Raw genomic sequence first — 19,394 nt, 5'->3', positions numbered from 1 at the left:
CGATTACTTCCTATAGGGCCGAGGCCCTAAATGAGACGTGGTTGCCTTTGATGCTGACTCTCCTTCTCTAGCTCTGGAATCAGTGTGTGTGTGTCCCTTTTGCAGCCCCTTCAGCATCCCCAGTGAGCACCTGGGGTCACAGGGGTGTGTGACCCTTGGGAAAAGGCTGGAGGGGATCTCTCAGTGGAGGGAGTTCATATGGCTTCGAGGACAGACTCTGCATGGGGGTTGCCAGGGGCAGGGTGACAGGGCTGGGGACACAGGACCTCTGATTTGGGCTTTGCAGGCTGGCAATGTGGCTCTCCTCTCATTCCTTTTTTTTTTTTTTTTATTATTAATCTTTTTTTTAGGCTGGCTCTTGCCCCAGTGTCGGGGCGAGCTGCCTGTGCCAGCCTGCGTCACACGAGCACGGCAGGAGCCCTCCCCATCCCTTCTGCTAAGGAGGAAGAAAATTCTTGGGATAGTGGCAGGGCTGGAAGGTCAAAGCCATCTCAACCCCCCAGTTCTGCCCATGATCCCCCCTCACATCTTTCCCTTGCAAAGAGGGGCTGGGAATGAGGTGATAAATGGAAATCTTGTGTCCAGGCTGGTAGAATGGGCTGGAAAAATGATCCAAAGCTCTGCCTAACAAACAGGTCTTGAACTCTTCATGAAGTGTTTGGAGGTCTCAGACACTAAAAAAAAACCAACAAACCACTCAAAAACCCACTTTCAAATGCTCCTTGTCTAATTAGGGTAGCAGGAAGGACTCATCCATCGTTGTGTGTCAGGTGTGTCCTCAGCTGCACACGTGAAATTTGGGCCATCAAGCACTCGCAGCCGCCGTCACAGCGAGGTGCCCCTGGCCAGAGACAGCTCCTTAAATCATCCCCCAGCACTGGGGAAATGGCAGACAGCTCGAGAATGAAAAGGTGAAACATCCTTGCTGGAGCTTTTGGCCTGAATTATTTGCTCAGCTTTAAGAATAAGTTACACACGAGCAAAACTGAAGTGGTTTGGATGATTTGTTTTGGTTTTTTTCGGGGGGAAACTCATCCAGTGGATGGTGTGGAGCTGAGCCTGGCTGCTCCAGCAGCCTCTGGGAATGGGGACTGATGTGTTCTGGGAAGATGGGCTGAAAAAAAAAGGCAAAATAACCCCTCTTTAATGCATTTGGGTACAGTATTGAGACAGGAGAGCTGGGATTGAAGCTTTTCCCTGGTTTTGCTGGAGGCGGAGAGGAAAGCAGTGGTGGGGATGATTCTCCTCTGTCTCTTCTCCACTGGCCCCGTCGTTTCCGTGGGCAAACACCTGGCAGGCATTAGCAGGGCAAACTTTGGGCTCTTTTCCCTGCTTTATTCCTGGTTAGTTTGACTAAATCCAGCTCTTTTAGGATTAATGCCTCCAGCACTGCTGGTTGTGACCCCCCTCACCACCGCGCGTGCTGAGCTTCTGCAACTTCCCTTTTATTACTGAAAATGAGAAGTTGCTTTTTCTGCTTTTTTTTTTTTTTTCCCCCTGGGATCACAGATTGCAAATAATGATTGCCTGAGACACAGGCTGCTTCCCAGCTTGCTGACACGGGGGTGGGATTGCTGGTGACACCAGGAGCCAGGCCAGTGCTGCTTTGGTACAGCCCAACAGGCACCTTAATTTAACTCTCCTTAATTTAACACTCCCCGATATAACTCGCCTTGATTTAACACTCCCCTTACCCATCTTTGTCATTTTTAATGAAGCAGAGGGGATGAGGTCTTGCACTGAATATTGGGTGAGTTTGATGTGCTGCTCACACAAGGCAGTGGCTGGGGTGGGTCCTGCTCCTTTGGGCTGCTGTGGGTCCCATTATCTCCTGTCCCCTATTTAACAGGGTCACGTGGAGCATAAGGAGCTGTTTGCACCAAGCACCCGGAGCTGAACCTGTATTCCTGGATTTATTGCTTTCTATTGGCTGCCTTTTCTCCTGTTTTCTTTCTGTGGGGTTATTTATAGCTGGGCCAACTCCTTTCCCCATCCTCACCCACTCCTTCCTCTGCCTCCAGGACCCAGGTAGCTTGTTCCCACCAAAGGATGCTGGCAGGGCTTTGCCCAAGGGCACAGGTATAAAAACTCCTGCAGGAACAATTTGCTACAGCATTTATGCTGAACCAGCCAAATTGGGCAGTTTCAGGGCAGCAGCTGGGAGTCCACTGAAATTGTTTTCCCTCTTGCTTCCAGCTCAATCCCGTCACACAAAATCGTTTCACAAGGAAAATGTAAACTGCCAATCCTTCCTCCTCTGGGCTGGGACCTGATCTTGGTATTTTCTGCAGCAGGGAAGTATCAGTTTCCCCCAGATCCTGCCCTGTGTGGCTCCCATACAGAGTTTGATGATGCCAGACCATGTCCCCTGGGGCATCCCAGGGTCTGGGCGCCTGGTGCTGGAGGGCAGGGAGATCTCCAAGAGCCTGGAGTGCTGCTCTGTGTCTGCCTGGCTGCTGGCAGGACCCAGCAACCTTTCCCCCAAATCGAAAGCCTGCTTTAAGGGTAAAGAAAAAAAAAAGCAAAAAATAAGAAACAAAATAAATAACACAAGCAAATCAGTAGCTGTGATGTGTCTGCAGCATGGCACAGTGGGGACAAGCCCCCCAAACACCTCCCACGGGTGACTGAAAGAGGTGGCACCAGCCTTCCTCCCCCCTTCCGACCCCTCCCAGAGGAATGTCCTGTTTCTCCAGGGAATGACATATCTCCTTGGCATCTCTCTCTTTGGAAGCTTTGATTTCTTTCCCAACTGTGGCTCTCCAGCCTCAGCAGCATGTCTTGGATATTTTTTTATTCCTCTTGGTCCCCCTCCTGTTGATCCCAAGGGGAAGGAGGCTGCTTGGGAATCTCCCAGGCAGCCCTGGCCAGAGGGGATGGAGGGCTGGGGACAGGAGTTACCAGTTCACTTGTTTTCCTCGTGTGGGGCTTCAAAAAGTGATGGGCTGATGGGTTTGGAGTCTCAGGGGGGCAATTTCCCTGGCAGCATCCACGTTGTGTCACCTCTCTGCCTGGCTCTGTGACGACAGTGTTGATTTGAATTCTTCCAACTTAAGACTGATTTAAATGATGGTGAAGTTGGGGGGTGGCGTGTGGGAGTAGAGCACTGAGCACAATTCTTTTTCGGTTGTCATATGCCTCCAGAAAGACTTCTTCTGCCTTGGGGATTTGCATAGATCCCTGGTCCAGATTGTGCTACAAAACCCACTGGTGGTCTGCAGAGCTATGGCAACAGCTCCTCTGCTGGCTCCCAAAGCACTCCCAAAGCCAGAAAGTTTTGATGTGTTTGCAAGTCTTTGTGCCAGGGATGTTCCTCTTTGGTTTGGGGGCTGCAGCCAGGGCTCAGGGGGCAGCCAGGAGCCCCCCAACTCCTGACCCACATCATTCTCCCTCCTCTGTAGCCCCATCACCTAGGAGATGTGATCCTATCCCATCCTATCCTATCCTATCCTATCCCATTCCATTCCATTCTTTTCTATTTTTCTACTTTCTATTATCTTCTATTTTTTTATTATCTTCTATTTTCTGTTATTTTCTACTATTTTCTATTTTCTATCCTACCCACCACCAGCTTGTGCTGCTTTGCCCAGCACTCCCAGCCTCACACCTGACACCACTCTAATTTGATGCTAAAGCAGTGAGGTTCAGGGAAAAAAAAACAACAACAAACCAAAACCCAAACAACCCACCCATTCTCAGTGTTTTGGGGAAAATAGGTGTTTGGGTAATGACCTCATGGGGAGGGCAGCTGCAGCCTGAGCCCTTCTCCTCCCAGTGAAACCGCAGGAGGCTAAGGAGAGAGATCGTGCAAATGTCCCAGCCCCAGGCAAAGCTTAATTCAGTGCTTGTAATCGCTGAGGACACGCACATCTGTAGGAAAGCAGGCTCCCTGCCTCGCACTGCTCCCAGCAGGGCTTGTTTGTTTAATTTTATCTCGCGGAGAAAATTATAAAAGGAAAAAGAAAAGAAAAAAAAAAGAAAAAGAAAAAAACCAAACCACCAAACCACCACCTTGTGGTTTTGCTCAGCTGCAGCATAAAAAAGCACCAGCAGAGCCTGGAGAGCACCAGGGAGTGAAAGTCTTACCTGAGCCCAGGTGTTTCCTTCCAGAAGGGAGAGGGGCAGCAAAAGGGCTGGGACCCTGCTGCCTCCCCACGCCCCAGCGCCGGGCAGGATGGAGCCAGGTGGAGGAATCCCCAGATCTGCAGAAATCTCTCCCTGGCATCACCACCCTGGGGATGCCGTGGGGAGGGAGTTGTTGGCCTGCATTCCCACCCCCTAAATACCCCCTAAGCATCCCACCTCACACCGGTGTAAAACCCCAGCTGTATCCATCAAAAAATCATCTATTTGCCCTCTGGGAGGCTCTGGGGGGACTCACCAGGGACCCCTCTGCAGCAGCCCAGCCTGGCCAGGTGCCAGCAATGAGCTTTTGGACTAAGCAGAGCAGGTCTAGTTGAATTTTAGGGCCAAAAAAAATAATTAAAAAAAGAGATTTTTGGGATGCTGAGTGCTTTGCAAGCTGCCACCTAAACCCTGCCACGGCCATGGCTGCTGAGGGCTGGTGCGGCTGGAAAACGTGGGAGTGTTTGTGCTCTGGTTTCAGCTCATTTTCTTTGCTGTCATTAGTTTAAATTTCCGAGGGAGTCTGGGCTTGGCATCAGATGCTGACATCCTTTAATTTAGCAAATGTAAAAATGGGACCTTTTCCAACTGGAGCGATTAGAAACGTCCCGCTCGGTTCCCTCAGCCGCGGTGTCGGGTGCTGGACAGGCCCCTCACCCCGTGCTGGCAACCACCCTGCTCCCCCTCCTCGGGGTGACAGTCCTCACCCCGTGCTGACAGTCACCCTGCTCCCCCTCCTCGGGGTGACAGTGGCTGAGACCTCCCACACTCATCACATGGGTGTGAGAGCCCATCAGTACCATCCCTACCCTCTGCACGGCCCTATTGGGATGGCAAAGAGTGCTGGAGGGATGGATGGAGGAGGGGGGCTTGCTGGGGGGAGGGACAGAACTGTGCCCCCCGTGTCCCCAGCAGTGACCCCCCTGTGCCCTGACAAGGGGCTTCTCCACCTCCAGGTTTGTGTCTCGTGGAGTGTGTCCCCCCACCCTTAAGCTGCTTAATGAGGGTTAAGAGGTGAGGGGGTCATTAGCAGCCATTATTTCCACAGCCCTGCAGGTGTCCCTGACAACAGCCCCCAGCACCCACCCTGCTGCCAGCACCAGGGGTGCCACGAGCCAGCATCACGGGTGCTACAAGATTGCCAGTGCTCAGCCACCCTCCCAAGCCCAACCGGTGGCTGGTTTTAAGGGGGGGGTTGGGGTTTACCCCTCATTGCAATGATCCCAGCTGCCTCTTTGGGAAGGGGGGGTGGTGGCGGTGTGTGGCATCCCTATGGATACCATAGGGTGGCATCCCTATGGATACCTTCTCCCCCCTCAAGCACCACCCACCCTGGTCCCTCTCTCGCTGCCTCCCGCGGCTCTGCAGCATCCCTGGGCGGTCGCCTGGAGACGGCCGTGGTGGGGTTGCCACAGCGACGGAGCCTTCCCTCAGCATCCCTCCAACTCCACAGCCTTGGCCAAAGTTGGCTGAGAGAAAAATACACCCCCCCCCCCCACCCCTGAGATCTGACACCTCCTCCTCCACCCCGACCCCAAAATGAGCGAAAAGGACAGGCCCGGGGGAAACTGAGGTGGCTGCGAGGTGATGGAGATTCAGGAAGCTGCCTGGGGAGTGTCACGGGGCAAAAAGTGGTGGAAATGGGGGTGGTGGAGGGCAGGGGGTACCCGCAGTTGCTGGGAGGGGGGGCTGGGAGGTGGTCAGTGCTTTTTGGGGGCAGGTGCTGGTGCAGCAGCTCTGCGGGAGCCCTCCCAGCAGCAGCGGGTGACAGTCACCATGGCAATGTCAGCTGCACGCTGGCTGTGACTTCCAGCACGTGCTGGGATGGACTGGAGGGGTGGGTGCACCCCGAGGTGGGGGGGCAGAGGGGGCATCAGGCCCCCTGAGCCCTGCCCAAAACCTGGGCTCCCCCGCAGAGGGTGGCGGGACCGACATCAATGCCACCATCAGTGTCCCTTAGGGTTGGGGTCTCATGAGGTGGTACCCAGCCCTGGGGACCTGCTGTGGTAAGGGAGAGGAGGGTGAAGCCCTTTGGGGTGAGGCTGGCAGTGGTGGCCCCCGCCATGGAGATGTTCCCCCCACCCCCAGGCTATAATTACAGACGCTGGAGGGCGAGGAGAGGTTACGTAACTTTGGCATATGGAAAATTCTTTCTGCTCCCTTATCGGCTTTATAAATACCTGGAACTCAGGCCAGGCCAGGCTGGGGGGAAGGTGATGACATGGGTTACAGCTGGTGCCCACACTCAGGCCCTTCCAGCTGCCCTGCCTCAGTTTCCCCTTCTCTAGGGGTGAGCGTATCCCCGCTGCATCCCACTGCTGTGCTGAGAGAAGGGCTCTGGTAGGACCAGCAAAAGTTTTCCACCTGCAGAAAAGCAGAAAAGATGGGTGATTTTTATTCCTCCCCTGAAAAAGGCTTAAAGGTGCTTTTTTGGGTCATGGCCATCACTAAAAATCAGTTTCAAAAACCTGAGGTCCTGCCTGTGGCCACCTTACTGCTGGGCCCTCATCTGGTGTCACATCCCCCTGGGTCTGAATCCCTTGCACCCTTTTGGCTGGTCCTTCCCAGCCTAAAAACCTCTGGGTTGGGACCGGGTGGTGCTTTGGCCACTCCTGGTTGTGACCAGGATGCTCCCCCTGTCCTGCTGCCCCTACTCCCCCTGGCAGCATCCCAGCCCTCAGTGACATCCCGGGATGGAGCCGGGGGGAGAGGAGGGATACTGGTGGGTCCTGAGCATTGCTGTGGCTGTCTGGGACAGAGGGGGCTGGAGCAGTGTCCTTCTCCTTCTCCTTCTCCTTCTCCTTCTCCTTCTCCTTCTCCTTCTCCTTCTCCTTCTCCTTCTCCTTCTCCTTCTCCTTCTCCTTCTCCTTCTCCTTCTCTTCCTTCTCCTCCTTCTCCTTCTCCTTCTCCTTCTCCTTCTCCTTCTCCTTCTCCTTCTCCTTCTCCTTCTCCTTCTCCTTCTCCTTCTCTTCCTTCTCCTCCTTCTCCTTCTCCTTCTCCTTCTCCTTCTCCTTCTCCTTCTCCTTCTCCTTCTCCTTCTCCTTCTCCTTCTCCTTCTCCTTCTCCTTCTCCTTCTCCTTCTCTTCCTTCTCCTTCTCCTTCTCCTTCTCCTTCTCCTTCTCCTTCTCCTTCTCCTTCTCCTTCTCCTTCTCCTTCTCCTTCTTCTTCTCCTTCTCCTTCTCCTTCTCCTTCCCCTTCTCCTTCTCCACCTTCCCCTTCCCCTTCCCCTTTCTCACATGCATTTACACCACTCACAAAGTTCTCTGCCCCAGGGCTGTTGGAGGGGGGGTGTTTGAGGCCTTATCGATCCCGAGCAGCCAAGGGCAGCCAGGGCAGGGTTGTGTAACCCTCCGTGTGGCTCTGCACTGGGGCCATGTCACCGTGTCACCCTGCCTGCTGCCACCAGACCTCTGCTCCCTGCCCACCCCTCAGGGCCCTGCTGGGGTGCTGCCTGACCTCTGGCTCTGCACCTCCCAGGGATGTTGGTGGGCAGGAGCAGGACCCCGGGGGTCTGGAGGCTGCTGTGGCTGCCAGCAGTGTGAGACCAACCCAAAAATCTTCTCTTGATGGTGTTTTGGTGCCCTGCTCCTCATTAACCCCCCCCCCCACAGGAACAGCAGTGCCAACACCAAGCTTTGCAGTCACCTTCCTTATTTTAGGTTTGCCCAGGTGGTTTTCATAGGGCTGGCCTAAAAAAAACCCAAAATTCCTGACTTCTACCTTTATTAATTTCATGACCCAGTGAGCCACCCATCCCTGACCTGGGCTATGCAGAGGAGAGGGTGTTTGCAACCTGGTGTTTGCCCAACCTCTCATTGGTTAAAAAAAAAACCTTTTACATGCCCAGGGCCCTGCCCACCAGTTCTGCAGCTGCCAGGGCCCTGAACAGAAGTAATGAAAAAGAGTTATTTTAGGGATTTTTTACATCTGCCCAGAGGATACCTTCATGCCCACCCCCATTTGAGGAGGGTTTCCCACAGGAGGTGGGTGCCGTGGGTGGTGGGGTGCTTGGAGCTCAACGTTGGGCAGAGATTTGGCTTCTTGCTGCTGGGGCTGGGCCAAGAGGGCACCCAGGGCTGGTACCCACTGGCAGGGAATGAGGGAGGATTAATTGAGCTGCTGATCTCTGATGAGGAGAGGGGCTGGGGAGCAGTGACCCCCCCTGGTGTTATGCAATGCCTGTGTGTAATCTTCCCTGCAGCAGATAAAGACGATCCCCCAAATACCCTGCCCTGCCTCTGCCTCCCCTGCAGATACTTGGATTTGGGGCTGCTTGGGGGTTTCCAGCTTCCCAGTGGAAAGGGCAGACACCCAAGGTCAGAAAAACCTGGTGCCTTCAAGCAGACTCAGCTGGAGGAATGAGAGCATTTAAGGGACCCCTCACAGGGTTTGAAAGATGCTGGAACTCTTGAACTTGTGTGGGCAGAGCCATGAGCTCCAGGGAAATCAGTAGCCACAAAGCACTGTAAAGGCTTCTTTCATCTTGAGGATGCTGGGCAGCATCCCACGTGTGCCAGAGGGGGTTGTGACCCCCAGCAGAAAAGGAAAAGGATTTCTCTTCCCCCTCTGGGAAAATCTTGAATCTTGCTTTTGGGTCATGGCCGTGGTAAAATAAAAAAATCAAAGAACCAAGATCTTGCCTTGAAGCAAGACTGCTTGGCCCCAGTGTGTGATCCCCCAGGTCTGAAGGTGTTGCATCCTTCTGGATGGTCCTTCACATCCCAAAAATCTCTGACAATCCCCTTTTGAGTTGCTTCTCTTCCAGTCCCCTGAGACTGGCCCCATCCTGGGCACGTTTCCTCTAAGTTATCTTGTGCTTCCTCCCACCAACAGCTCTCCTCTGCCATACCCACAGTGTTGCTCCCTACCCCTTAGAAATGCCACCAAAGGTGGCTGTCCCCTGCTCTGGTGGTGGCTCCTACAGCTGCGTCCTGTAGAGAAGAAGTGAGGCTGGGATCTGAGCCAGGACAGCAGCAAAGTCCCCACCAACCTCTCACTCCCTTGGCCACCCCTGTTGGGCTCAGCATCTGAGATTTCAGTGCAGTCCTGGGGTAAGCAGGGCCAGGAGGGGGGTTCTGCCTGAGCACAGCATGGAAAATCCTCCTGATGGGCCAGAGAGATGATCAGAGGCTGGAGCAGCTCTGCTCTGGAGCCAGGCTGAGGGAGTTGGGGGTGTTCAGCCTGGAGAAGAGAAGGAGGGAGCTTAGAGCACCTTCCAGTGCCTGAAGGGGCTCCAGGAAAGCTGGGGAGGGACTTGGGACAAGGGCAGGGAGGGATGGGACAAGGGGGAATGGCTTTAAACTGAAATAGAGGAGATTGAGATGAGATTTTAGGAAGAAATTCTTCCCTGTGAGGGTGCTGAGCCCCTGGTTGCCCAGAGAAGCTGTGGCTGCCCCATCCCTGGCAGTGTTGAAGGGGTTGGATGGGGCTTGGAGCACCCTGGGCTGGTGGGTGGTGTCCCTGCCCATGGCAGGGGGTGGCACTGGGGGAGCTTTAATATCCCTTCCAATCCATACAATTCTAGGAATCTATGATTCCTCCCCATCTTCTTTCCAGGAGTTAAAAGTCAAGCTTAGAGCTCTTAAACCTCTGTGATGCCTCAAGGTGCTGGAGATGATTCTGGGCTGGAAATGGCATCTTCACCCCAGTTGTATTTTACATCAAGACCTGAGGGATCTGTGCATCCCAAGCTGCCTCCCATGACCATCCTGCTCCTTCCCATGCCATTCCCAGCCAAACCCCCACATCTCCAGCATTGCTCCCAACCTGCCTCACATCTCTCCTTCAGGATAAACATTTCCCTGGGCTCTGCCCATAGGAGTGTTTCCCTCCAGCAGGAGACAAAGCTCCTGGAGAAGGGGTTTGTGTCGGGTGAGAGCAGAGCAAGGTGGGAAAACCCTTCTTGGGAGCGATGGGATTTGGGAAAGGGACATTGATGTGAGCTGGGAAAGAGGGAGTTAGAGGATTAGTCCAGCTGTGGGCAGGCTGGGGCTGAACGGGGTCCAGACCCATCACCTTCTGCCTCTAACCCAAAGGTGTGGGCAGCAAGCACTTTGGGAGAGGGCTCCTGAAATAATTCTTGCCTGTGATACCCCGGAGATGCAGCATGGGAGCCCCTGGGTGCTGCAGCCCTCAGCTCATCTCCATCTGCTTGGTGATAAAAATCAGCTTGGAGACATTTGCCCTTTCAATCCCCTTTTTGCCTCTCTTCCCACGGTGCTTTTTAGCAGCTGAGTGATTCCCCTGGGCTGGGACAGGGTTGTTGCCCTCCCCGTGAGCCTCCTGGTATGTACTGGATGGGAACCCCCCCATTCCTGGTGGGAATCTGAGTCCTTGCAGAGGCTCCAGCAATGGCACAAGCAGGGGTCAGGGCAAGCAGGAGCCTGGCTGCTGGGTTCTGGGTCTGCCACTTTCTGCCTGCATTGCCCCAGCACTAGTGTTTGTCCCTGGGAAGGTTTGGGGCTGGGGCTGGAACCTGGCACCTCTCCAGATTTGGGACCATGCAGATGGGACCAGGGCCATGAGGTGGAGGAGAGGCACCCCCAAGGTCACCCATGGGGATGGGGAGGATCCCCAGGTCACCCACCCACTTCTGGCCCACAGGGGTGAGGGTCTTTGGGGAGGGATACTCCCATCACAGCCTTGGTGGGGAAGGGGACTTGCTTGGGGACAGGCAGGTGCTATGGCAGTGCTGTGGCACTTCAAAGCCCCAGACACCTCCCAGGAAAGGGAAATGGAAAGGGAAACAGGCATGGAAATGGAAATGGAAATGGAAATGGAAATAGAAATAGAAATAGAAATAGAAATAGGAAATAGAAATAGAAATTGAAATTGAAATTGAAATTGAAATTGAAATTGAAACTGGAAATAGAAAGGAAAAGGGTAAGGAATATGAGCAGGACAGAAAGAAGAGAGAAAGGAAGAAACAGAGAGAGCAAGAAAGGAAGGAAGGGAGGAGGGAAGGAGTCTGGGGGAAGGTGTAGGGGTGGTGAGGGTTCCTGCCATGTGTCCCACCCAGGGGAGATCATCTTCACATTCCAGACACCCCACAGAGCCCACAGCCAGCTCCCTTCCTCCCCCCAGCACCAGACATCTCCATCATCCATGTCCCAGCCCCACCAGCTCTGGGAGGCTCCTGGGACCCCCCTGGTCACCAGGGCAGGACATGGGGAGAGCCTGGCCACCTCAAAGCCTTTATTCCCAGGGCTATGGGGCTGTCAGGAGCAGATCTCTGGGGGACAAATCCTATGGGGTGTGGGGCACGGGGCATCAGCAGGCTGGGAAAGCTCCCCTCCCCCTCACTAAATCCCTTTCCCTGCGCAGGACAGTGGGTTACGGGACTCGAGCAGAGGTTGGATTTAAAGGAGATTACAACTTCTCCCCCAGGATAATCTAGAAATTCAATTAAAACTCTCTGTCTCTCAGCTGGGCTGCAGCAGGGCCACGGGGCACCCTGCACCCTGCAGCCATGGCCAAGGAGCTCTGGGGTGACCCCCCTGGGCACACACCAGGTAAGGGCTGACCCCCTCCTTCTGGGGGTCCATTCCCAGCCCCCTTGCTCTTGGAAAAAGCTGGGGCTCTGCCCCTTCCTGGGGGATATTAACACCCATATTCCTGGGATATTAACACCCATCCTCTGAGCTGGGGGGATACAGGAGGGGCTGCGGGGAAGGGGGTGTGGGTGGGGAAGGAGCTGTGGGTGCCCCGGAGGTTTTAGGAAGGGTGTTGCAGGGGCAGGGGGGTCTGGCCGCATCCCTTGGGGTTTTGGGGCATCTTTTGGCAGCCTCTGGTGTGACTGACCCTGCCAAGGCCTTTGGTCCCCCTTTGCTCTCACCCTCACCCCCTGGCCATGTCCTTCTGTGCTGCTGTAGGGATGTGGGTGGACAGACAGACAGACAGAGTGTGTCCCAGCTGAGCCAGGTGGGATTTCAAGACACAGCAGAGTGACAGGGCTGGCTGGGGACACTGTGGGTGCTGCTGTGTTCTCCAAACCCCCCGTGCTGCAGCCAGATGGGGGGATGTGACCCAGAAGCAGTGGGGGGGACAGTGGGATCCTGGGGTTCATCACAGCAGTGTGTGGGTGCTGGAACTCCCAGTATGGGGGCAGCCAGACTGGGATGCTGGGTCCCTCCATCCTGCCATGGAGCTGGGGATCAACTGTGTGCTCTGTGCAGCCTCCAGAGGGATCTTTTCCAGGATCTCCTCTGATCCAGGACAGATTTACCAGGACTTTTGGGGTGCTTAAGCACAAGAGGCACCTGTCCCCAGCAGTGCTGAGTGCTGCACATGGGTCCTTTTCTCCTCCCATGCCTGCGGTGGCATCTGCTTGTGTCTCCCCCTTGCCTCTGGTCTCCCCTTCCTTGTCCCCTGTGCCTCAGTTTCCCTCCTGTGTGCACCATCAAGACTTACAGACAGCAATGTCTGGCACTGAAGGGGTGGGGGTCTGCGTGTTGCACCCATCTTCCTGCAAAAAGGAGCAGGTTTTCCTCCTTAGGAATGCTCTGGGGTTGGAGCCTCTTTCCTGCCTTCCCTGGCACCTGGGATCATTTATCCTCTGGATTTATCAGAGCCTGGGCAGTCCTGTGGCAGCCCTTAATTTATTGGAAGTGCCCAGCGATGGAGGGGTTGTAGGAGGGAGTGAGTCCAGCAGCAGTGGGGAGCAGCCCGGGGTCACTGTTTGGCATTCCAGCTCTGGGACCCCCCAACCTCTGCTGGCCCCCACCCCTCATTTAGTGGGTGCTCAGCACTGGTCAGGCTGCTGGGACAGGGAGAACAGGGGTGGTTTGGGCACCCCAGGCTGTGCAGGTTCATCCCCAGCCCTGCACCCAGAGCTCAGCTCCCTCCTCTTGCTGACATTGCTGTCCCACTGCTGGGGCAGGAAGGGCACCAGTGCAGGAGGTGAGACAGCAGTGTTACCTCCTGGTGTCACCCAGTGTGACCTTCTTGCCTTGTCCCCTCTCAGGCTGTCACCTCTCCTGCCAGGGAACCCGTGCTTTGGCTCCGTCAAGTCCCCATCCAGGCTGATCCCACCCAAACGCTGCCGGGTTCTGCTCACGCTCCCATCAACTGGGAGAAAAATTCATGCTGGGATAACACAGGGGCAGGGACAGGGATGGCAGCTTGGTGACTGCCTCCCTAGCCCCAAAATGTGTCCCCTGTGGAATTTGGGGAAAGGTGGGACAATAAATCACATGGATATCTTCAGCCAGCTCTAACAAATGATCTCCCCAGGACTCAGCTCCCGGTGCGCTGACTGCTCAGGGTGTTGCTGTAACATTTAACTCCCCTTTAAAAAAAAAAAAAAAAAAAAGAAACAAACAAACAAAAAAGAATAAATAAAATGAGCCATGCAGTTGGTAGGTTGCTGGAGATGCTTGGATTTTCTGTGGTGGGAGTTTGGTTGCCACTGTTTGGTGACAGGTCCTGGTCTGGGATGTCACCCATCAGGTGGGGTCTGTGAGGAGCTCACGGGGAGTTGTGGCTCCTTCCCACTCCCAAATATCCCAGGGCTGGTTTGTTTCCTGTGCTTTAATGCTGATAATGCTGCAATATCACCAGCTGGGGCTGGTGATGGGATTTAGGGTCCTGGTGTGAGGGGGAGTTTGGAGTTTGTTGGGAGAGGACATGGGAAGGGGTGGAGGAGAGGGGAGGGGGGGAAGAAGGCAAGTGGGAAGGAATGAAGGAAGGAGGGAGAAAGAAAAAATAAGGGAGAGAGAAAGGGAAATAGGAAATGGAAATGGAAATGGAAATAGAAATAAATAGAAATAGAAATAGAAATAGAAATAGAAATAGAAATAGAAATAGAAATAGAAATAGAAATAGAAATAGAAATAGAAATAGAAATAGAAATAGAAATAGAAATAGAAATAGAAATAGAAACTGAAATTGAAATTGAAATTGAAATTGAAAGGGAAAGGAATATGAGCAGGAAGGAAAGAAGAGAGAAAGGAAGAACCAGAGAGAGCAAGAAAGGAAGGAAGGGAGAAGGGAAAGAGTCTGGGGGAAGGTGTAGGGGTGGTGAGGGTCCCTGTGATTGTCACCTCGGGGACAGCAGTGCCTCTGCAGTCAGCTGGGCACGTCTGCCATCCCAGCACAGTTAATCCAGACCCCAGCTAATCCTCCCATGGGTCATTGGGAGCTCATTGCATTTTGTTCACTTCTCAAATGCATCCAGAATTAATTAAAAAAAAAAAAAAAAAAAAAAAAAAAGCAAAAAAACTACAGTAAATTCATCCAGTGGCAAAAGCATTCAGCGTATTGCCCTGGGGCAAGCTGGAGGGGTGATGGAGGAGGAGCCTTTTTTGGCTCCAAATGCTCAGCTTTTGTTAAAAAATAGAATTAATATTAATGAATGCAGCTGGTGTGATGAGGAAGACTTGGGATGGGTGACAAGGCTGGGGTTTGGCAGTTATGAGCCTGCAGCTTCAGCTCTGAGAGGCCCTTTGACTTCCAGAGACTATGAGGAAGTCACTATATTTACAACATTTGTAAATATTCACCATGAATATGAAATGTTCCTATTTTGTGCTTCCCCATGGCTGTAAGGAGGGAGAGGATCTTGTGCTGACTGCTCCAGCCAGGTGTGAGCAATCTCCTGGTCTTCTGCCCTGCCAGCAAATAACTGTGGAGCTTGAAAAATCAGCTTTGGGGGTAAAAAAAAATGGTTGTGTGCATTGCAGTTGGTGGAAATATGTTCTTTGGTATCTAAGATGGTGCCCCACGTGGGGCTTTGGGGATCTGGAAGATTCAGGCATATTGTTACTGCTCCTACCTGCAGAGCAGAGCTCCCATGGGGATCCCCAGGTCGGATTTGGGGAGAATTTCAGGAAAAGGCAATCCAGGGTTTGCTGTGCTTGGCAACGCTCTCCAGAGCTGTGGAGTGGCCTGGGCCACAGTGTCATGGAAAGGATGTTCTCATCCCAGTGTGTCCCCAGGGCTTGGAGCTGATTGCAGGGATCGACCTCATTGATGGGACCAACAGATCCGACCCAGCACGTCCTGCCCAGAGCCTTTGCCCCTGTGCCAGGGGACAGGGAGTCACAGGGGGCTCTGCACCAGCTCCCACCACCACATTGTGTCCCCAGCACGGGGGCTTCCATCCCTGGAGGCACATCCCATGTTGCAAAAGAATAGGATGAGCTGCAGCAAGGGTTGGTTTGGGGAGTGCTCCTGCTGTGGATCATGGAATCCCAGACTGGTTTGGGTTGGAAGGAATTCTAAAGACCCTGCAGCTCCAACCCCCTGTCACAGGCAGGGACACTTCCTTTGAGCAGGTTGCTCACAGTCCTGTCCAGCCTTGAAAACTTCCAGGGATGGGGCATCCCTGGCATCTTTTTGGGGTGCTTGGGACATGCCACCTGGCTTCTCCACAATCCCATCTGCTCCCTCATATAGCCCCATGTCCCATTGCAGAGGCTCTGGGGAGCACATCCTGCCCATGTCCACGCTGCTCCCGTCTCTCTCCCACACAAATCTGAGTGTAGTTCCCTGACCCTGCTACAGCTGAACCCTCCAGCAAGGACCAAAGCAGCTCCCTGTTCCCCAGGGGCAGTTTTCCCTTCATACGACTTGGCCAGAAAATCCCATCCATGCCCATAGATGGCTCCATGTCCCAATGGATCTGTTGGGAAAGTTGCTTCTTGGGACATATGCCCCAAGCAAGTGCCTTCCCTGGGCCTTCTCCAACCAGCTGCACGTTGGCCATGTCCTCTCCCACCCCCAGGCTGGGGGACAGAGGTTAAATCCACATCTCCCCACGGTTTTCCTTGAGCCCAGGAGAGCTCAGGAGGTGGGACAAGCACGGCTGGACTGTGCTGGGCAGTGATCCATCTGGCACGGGCAATGGGAGCTGGTGGAGCTGCTTCTGGGTGTACCTTGATTAATGTCCCTCTGCTCAGGAGGACAGCTTGGCCTCACAGCTCTCCTCTCCAGCAGCCCAACCACTCTCTGACAGCAGAGCTCAGGAGGAAAGACTCCAGGGCGAGTCCAAGTTTTTTTTCATCCATGGGTGTCACTGAGGTTCCACCAAATCCAGCATCTCCCTGGCAAGGGTTGCTCACTTGAACTCTCAATACCTTTTTCCTCCCTCCTGTGTGTTTTTTTGGGAACAGCCTAGCTATAGGAGGGAGATTTAGGACCCTGGGGGTGGTCTTTGCTCAACATGCAGCCACTCAAGCCATCGACACCCCCCTCGGATCCCTCTGCTGTGGTAACACCTGTGTCTTTGTTGTCTCATTGCAGACCCTCTCACGGGATCCATCTGGTGACGTGGCAGCCAAGACGTGGAAGCTTGGGACTTCTCTTCCACTGCAACAGAACCTGGGGGGTGGGCAGGGGTGGGCCAGGGGGACGCTGGGAATAACAGGACCCATCAGCTTGACTGTGGGCTTGGCTCAGGGATGACTGCAGGTAGAGTCAACCCGTACAGCATCGTGTCCTCCGAGGAAGACGGGCTGAGGTTGACCACCATGCCAGGTATCAACGGCTTTGGCAATGGGAAAATCCACACCAGGAGGAAATGCAGGAACAGGTTTGTAAAGAAGAACGGCCAGTGCAACGTGGAGTTCACCAACATGGATGACAAGCCACAGAGGTACATTGCAGACATGTTCACCACCTGCGTTGACATCCGCTGGAGGTATATGCTCTTGCTCTTTTCCCTGGCATTTCTGGTGTCCTGGTTACTCTTTGGACTGATTTTCTGGCTAATTGCACTCATTCACGGAGACTTAGAAAACCCAGGGGGAGATGATACCTTCAAGCCTTGCGTTCTGCAGGTCAATGGCTTTGTGGCTGCTTTCCTGTTCTCCATCGAGACCCAAACCACGATCGGTTACGGCTTCCGCTGCGTGACGGAGGAGTGCCCGCTCGCGGTCTTCATGGTGGTGGTTCAGTCCATCGTGGGGTGTATAATTGACTCTTTCATGATTGGTGCAATAATGGCAAAGATGGCCAGGCCCAAAAAAAGGGCCCAGACATTACTTTTCAGCCATAACGCCGTAGTGGCGATGAGAGATGGAAAACTCTGCCTGATGTGGAGGGTCGGGAACCTCCGGAAAAGCCACATAGTAGAAGCCCACGTACGAGCTCAGCTCATTAAGCCCAGGATCACAGAAGAAGGGGAGTACATCCCACTCGACCAAATAGACATTGACGTGGGCTTTGATAAAGGCTTGGACCGTATCTTCCTGGTGTCTCCCATCACCATTCTCCACGAGATCAACGAAGACAGCCCCTTGTTTGGGATCAGCCGCCAGGACTTGGAGACGGATGACTTTGAGATCGTGGTCATCCTGGAAGGCATGGTAGAAGCCACGGCTATGACCACACAAGCTCGGAGCTCCTACCTGGCCAGCGAGATCCTCTGGGGTCACCGCTTCGAGCCCGTCTTGTTTGAGGAGAAAAACCAGTACAAAGTAGACTATTCCCACTTCCACAAAACCTACGAGGTCCCGTCCACCCCTCGCTGCAGCGCCAAGGACTTGGTGGAGAACAAATTCCTCCTGCCCAGCACCAACTCCTTCTGCTACGAGAACGAGCTGGCCTTCATGAGCCGTGACGAGGAAGAGGAAGATGATGACAGCCGGGGTTTGGAGGACCTGAGCCCGGACAACAGGCACGAGTTCGATCGGCTCCAAGCCACGATAGCGTTGGATCAGCGGTCGTACAGGAGGGAGTCAGAAATATGACTTCTCGGTCCTTCCGTTGACTTTTCCAAGGGTGGTTTTTTTTTTTTTTTTCCTCCTCTAATCTCTTCCCCTACAACCCGCTCAAATTATGCAGAACAATGCAAGTGCCATAGGAATGCTTGAGAATTTAGTATCCTCCATAGTTCTCCGTTTCATCGCAATAACCACTGAGCGGTCGGCAGGAGGGGAGAGCGCCAGGGCCATGGCGAGGCCACCGCGCCCGCCACCCCCCACGGAGCTGATGGCTCTGGGGGGACAGATGGATGGACAGAGGGACGAGGAGGGACGAGGAGGGATGAGGAGGGACGAGGAGGGATGAGGAGGGATGAGGAGGGTGGGTGGAGCGTGGGCAGGTGCTCGCCCCACGCAGCCCCGCGGGGTTTTGCTCTCCCTCCTGCAGGGAAAACGCCAGAGTTTTCTTGGAGCTGAGCACTATGAGATCCACAAAAAAAAAAAAAAAAAAAAAAAAAAAAGAAAAAGAGGAAATATCAGGAAACAAGTCTTTCTCTCTCTCTTTCTTTTTTTTCCTTTAACTGAGCAGCAACAACAATGAGAAAAAAATTGCTCCTCCCGGCAGGCGGTGTGATTCAGTTGCACAAGAACAACACTTGAATTACCATGAGACATTAATGTCCTGCTTTTTAATTTGTGGGGAGAAAGTGAGGGGGGAGGGAGGAGAGAGGGTTTTTAATTTTTTCACCATAACATTTGGAAGACTGTTTACCAAAATAATAATAATAACAACAACAATAATAATAAGAATACAAAATCTGAAAGAAGTGATTCAGTATTTTTTAGAAATGAACATGGGAATGAATAAGCCACCGGGGTCCCTTGAGGAGGGGATTTTGCTGGGCAGATGCAATAGCTAAAAGTCAAGGTTCCATCCAATTTTGGGGTGGTTTTTTTCCCCACTGACATGGCTTAGTAGGCAGCAAACAGACATAAGTGGCTGGAGGTCCGTGGCAGTGAAAACAAGCAGTGGAATTAGCTCTGGGAAAAGAGCTAATCAGGACAGAAAGAAGTGACAGAAAGAAGCATTGGAAACAGTATTAAGCAGATTTCTGGAAATACTGATCTTCAAGGTGGAATTTGGGTCTGGGGCATCAGCTGCTGAAGTGCTGGATCTCCCCCAATATGGGAATTCATAAGTTTCACCCTTATTGGGACAAAATATTGAAAAGCACAAAAAAGGAGAGTTGAAAGCTCTCAAATTCGGGTATTTTCCCACTTTCCCAACCAATTTGGTATTTTCTCCCTTGAAAAATCATTTCAAACATGGAAGCCAATGTGAAATTCATCTCGTTGGGTTGCACTTCTTTTAGCACAGGAGCTGTCTCCTTGCAGGGTTGGGATTTATGAATTTCCAGTTCACTGGAGCATCCTGCTTCCAAGCCAGATGTTTCCCCAAACCCAGGGATGCCAGCTGAGAAAACCACCCTGTCCTGAGCTTCAACCCATCCCCGCATCCCAGCCTCAAGGTGGATTGTGCCTTAGAGATGCAAACTCATCCTGCACCCCAGCCCTCCTCCCCAGCACCCTGCTTGCCTCCTCATCCTCTCCTTGGGGTGACATCCCCTT

At 53.4% G+C, this 19,394-nt stretch overlaps 1 protein-coding gene and 2 long non-coding RNA genes across 3 annotated transcripts in view; 1 reads left to right on the top strand and 2 right to left on the bottom strand.

Moving 5' to 3' along the window:
* Positions 1 to 18,299, top strand: part of KCNJ12 (potassium inwardly rectifying channel subfamily J member 12) — a 29,789-nt gene extending 11,490 nt beyond the window's left edge. The window contains exon 2 of the mRNA XM_071760542.1: positions 16,366 to 18,299. Coding sequence (XP_071616643.1) covers positions 16,524 to 17,813 — 1,290 coding nt within the window. The 5' untranslated portion in view covers positions 16,366 to 16,523 and the 3' untranslated portion in view covers positions 17,814 to 18,299. The remainder of the gene's footprint in view (positions 1 to 16,365) is intronic.
* Positions 481 to 9,053, bottom strand: LOC139803895 (uncharacterized). The gene is made up of 4 exons (XR_011729200.1): positions 8,994 to 9,053; positions 6,306 to 6,489; positions 2,902 to 3,057; positions 481 to 2,814 (listed from the first exon to the last, which is right to left on the bottom strand). It is a non-coding gene; the product is annotated as an uncharacterized lncRNA (long non-coding RNA).
* On the bottom strand, positions 14,777 to 16,370 carry LOC139803896 (uncharacterized). The gene is made up of 2 exons (XR_011729201.1): positions 15,999 to 16,370; positions 14,777 to 15,142 (listed from the first exon to the last, which is right to left on the bottom strand). It is a non-coding gene; the product is annotated as an uncharacterized lncRNA (long non-coding RNA).
* Positions 18,300 to 19,394: the final 1,095 nt, after the last annotated feature.

The sequence above is a fragment of the Heliangelus exortis genome, chromosome 17, assembly GCF_036169615.1.
Source record: "Heliangelus exortis chromosome 17, bHelExo1.hap1, whole genome shotgun sequence".
Taxonomy (NCBI): Eukaryota; Metazoa; Chordata; class Aves; order Apodiformes; family Trochilidae; genus Heliangelus; species Heliangelus exortis.
The sequence above is the reverse complement of the archived record's forward strand: the minus strand, read 5'-3'. Positions and strand labels throughout refer to the sequence as shown.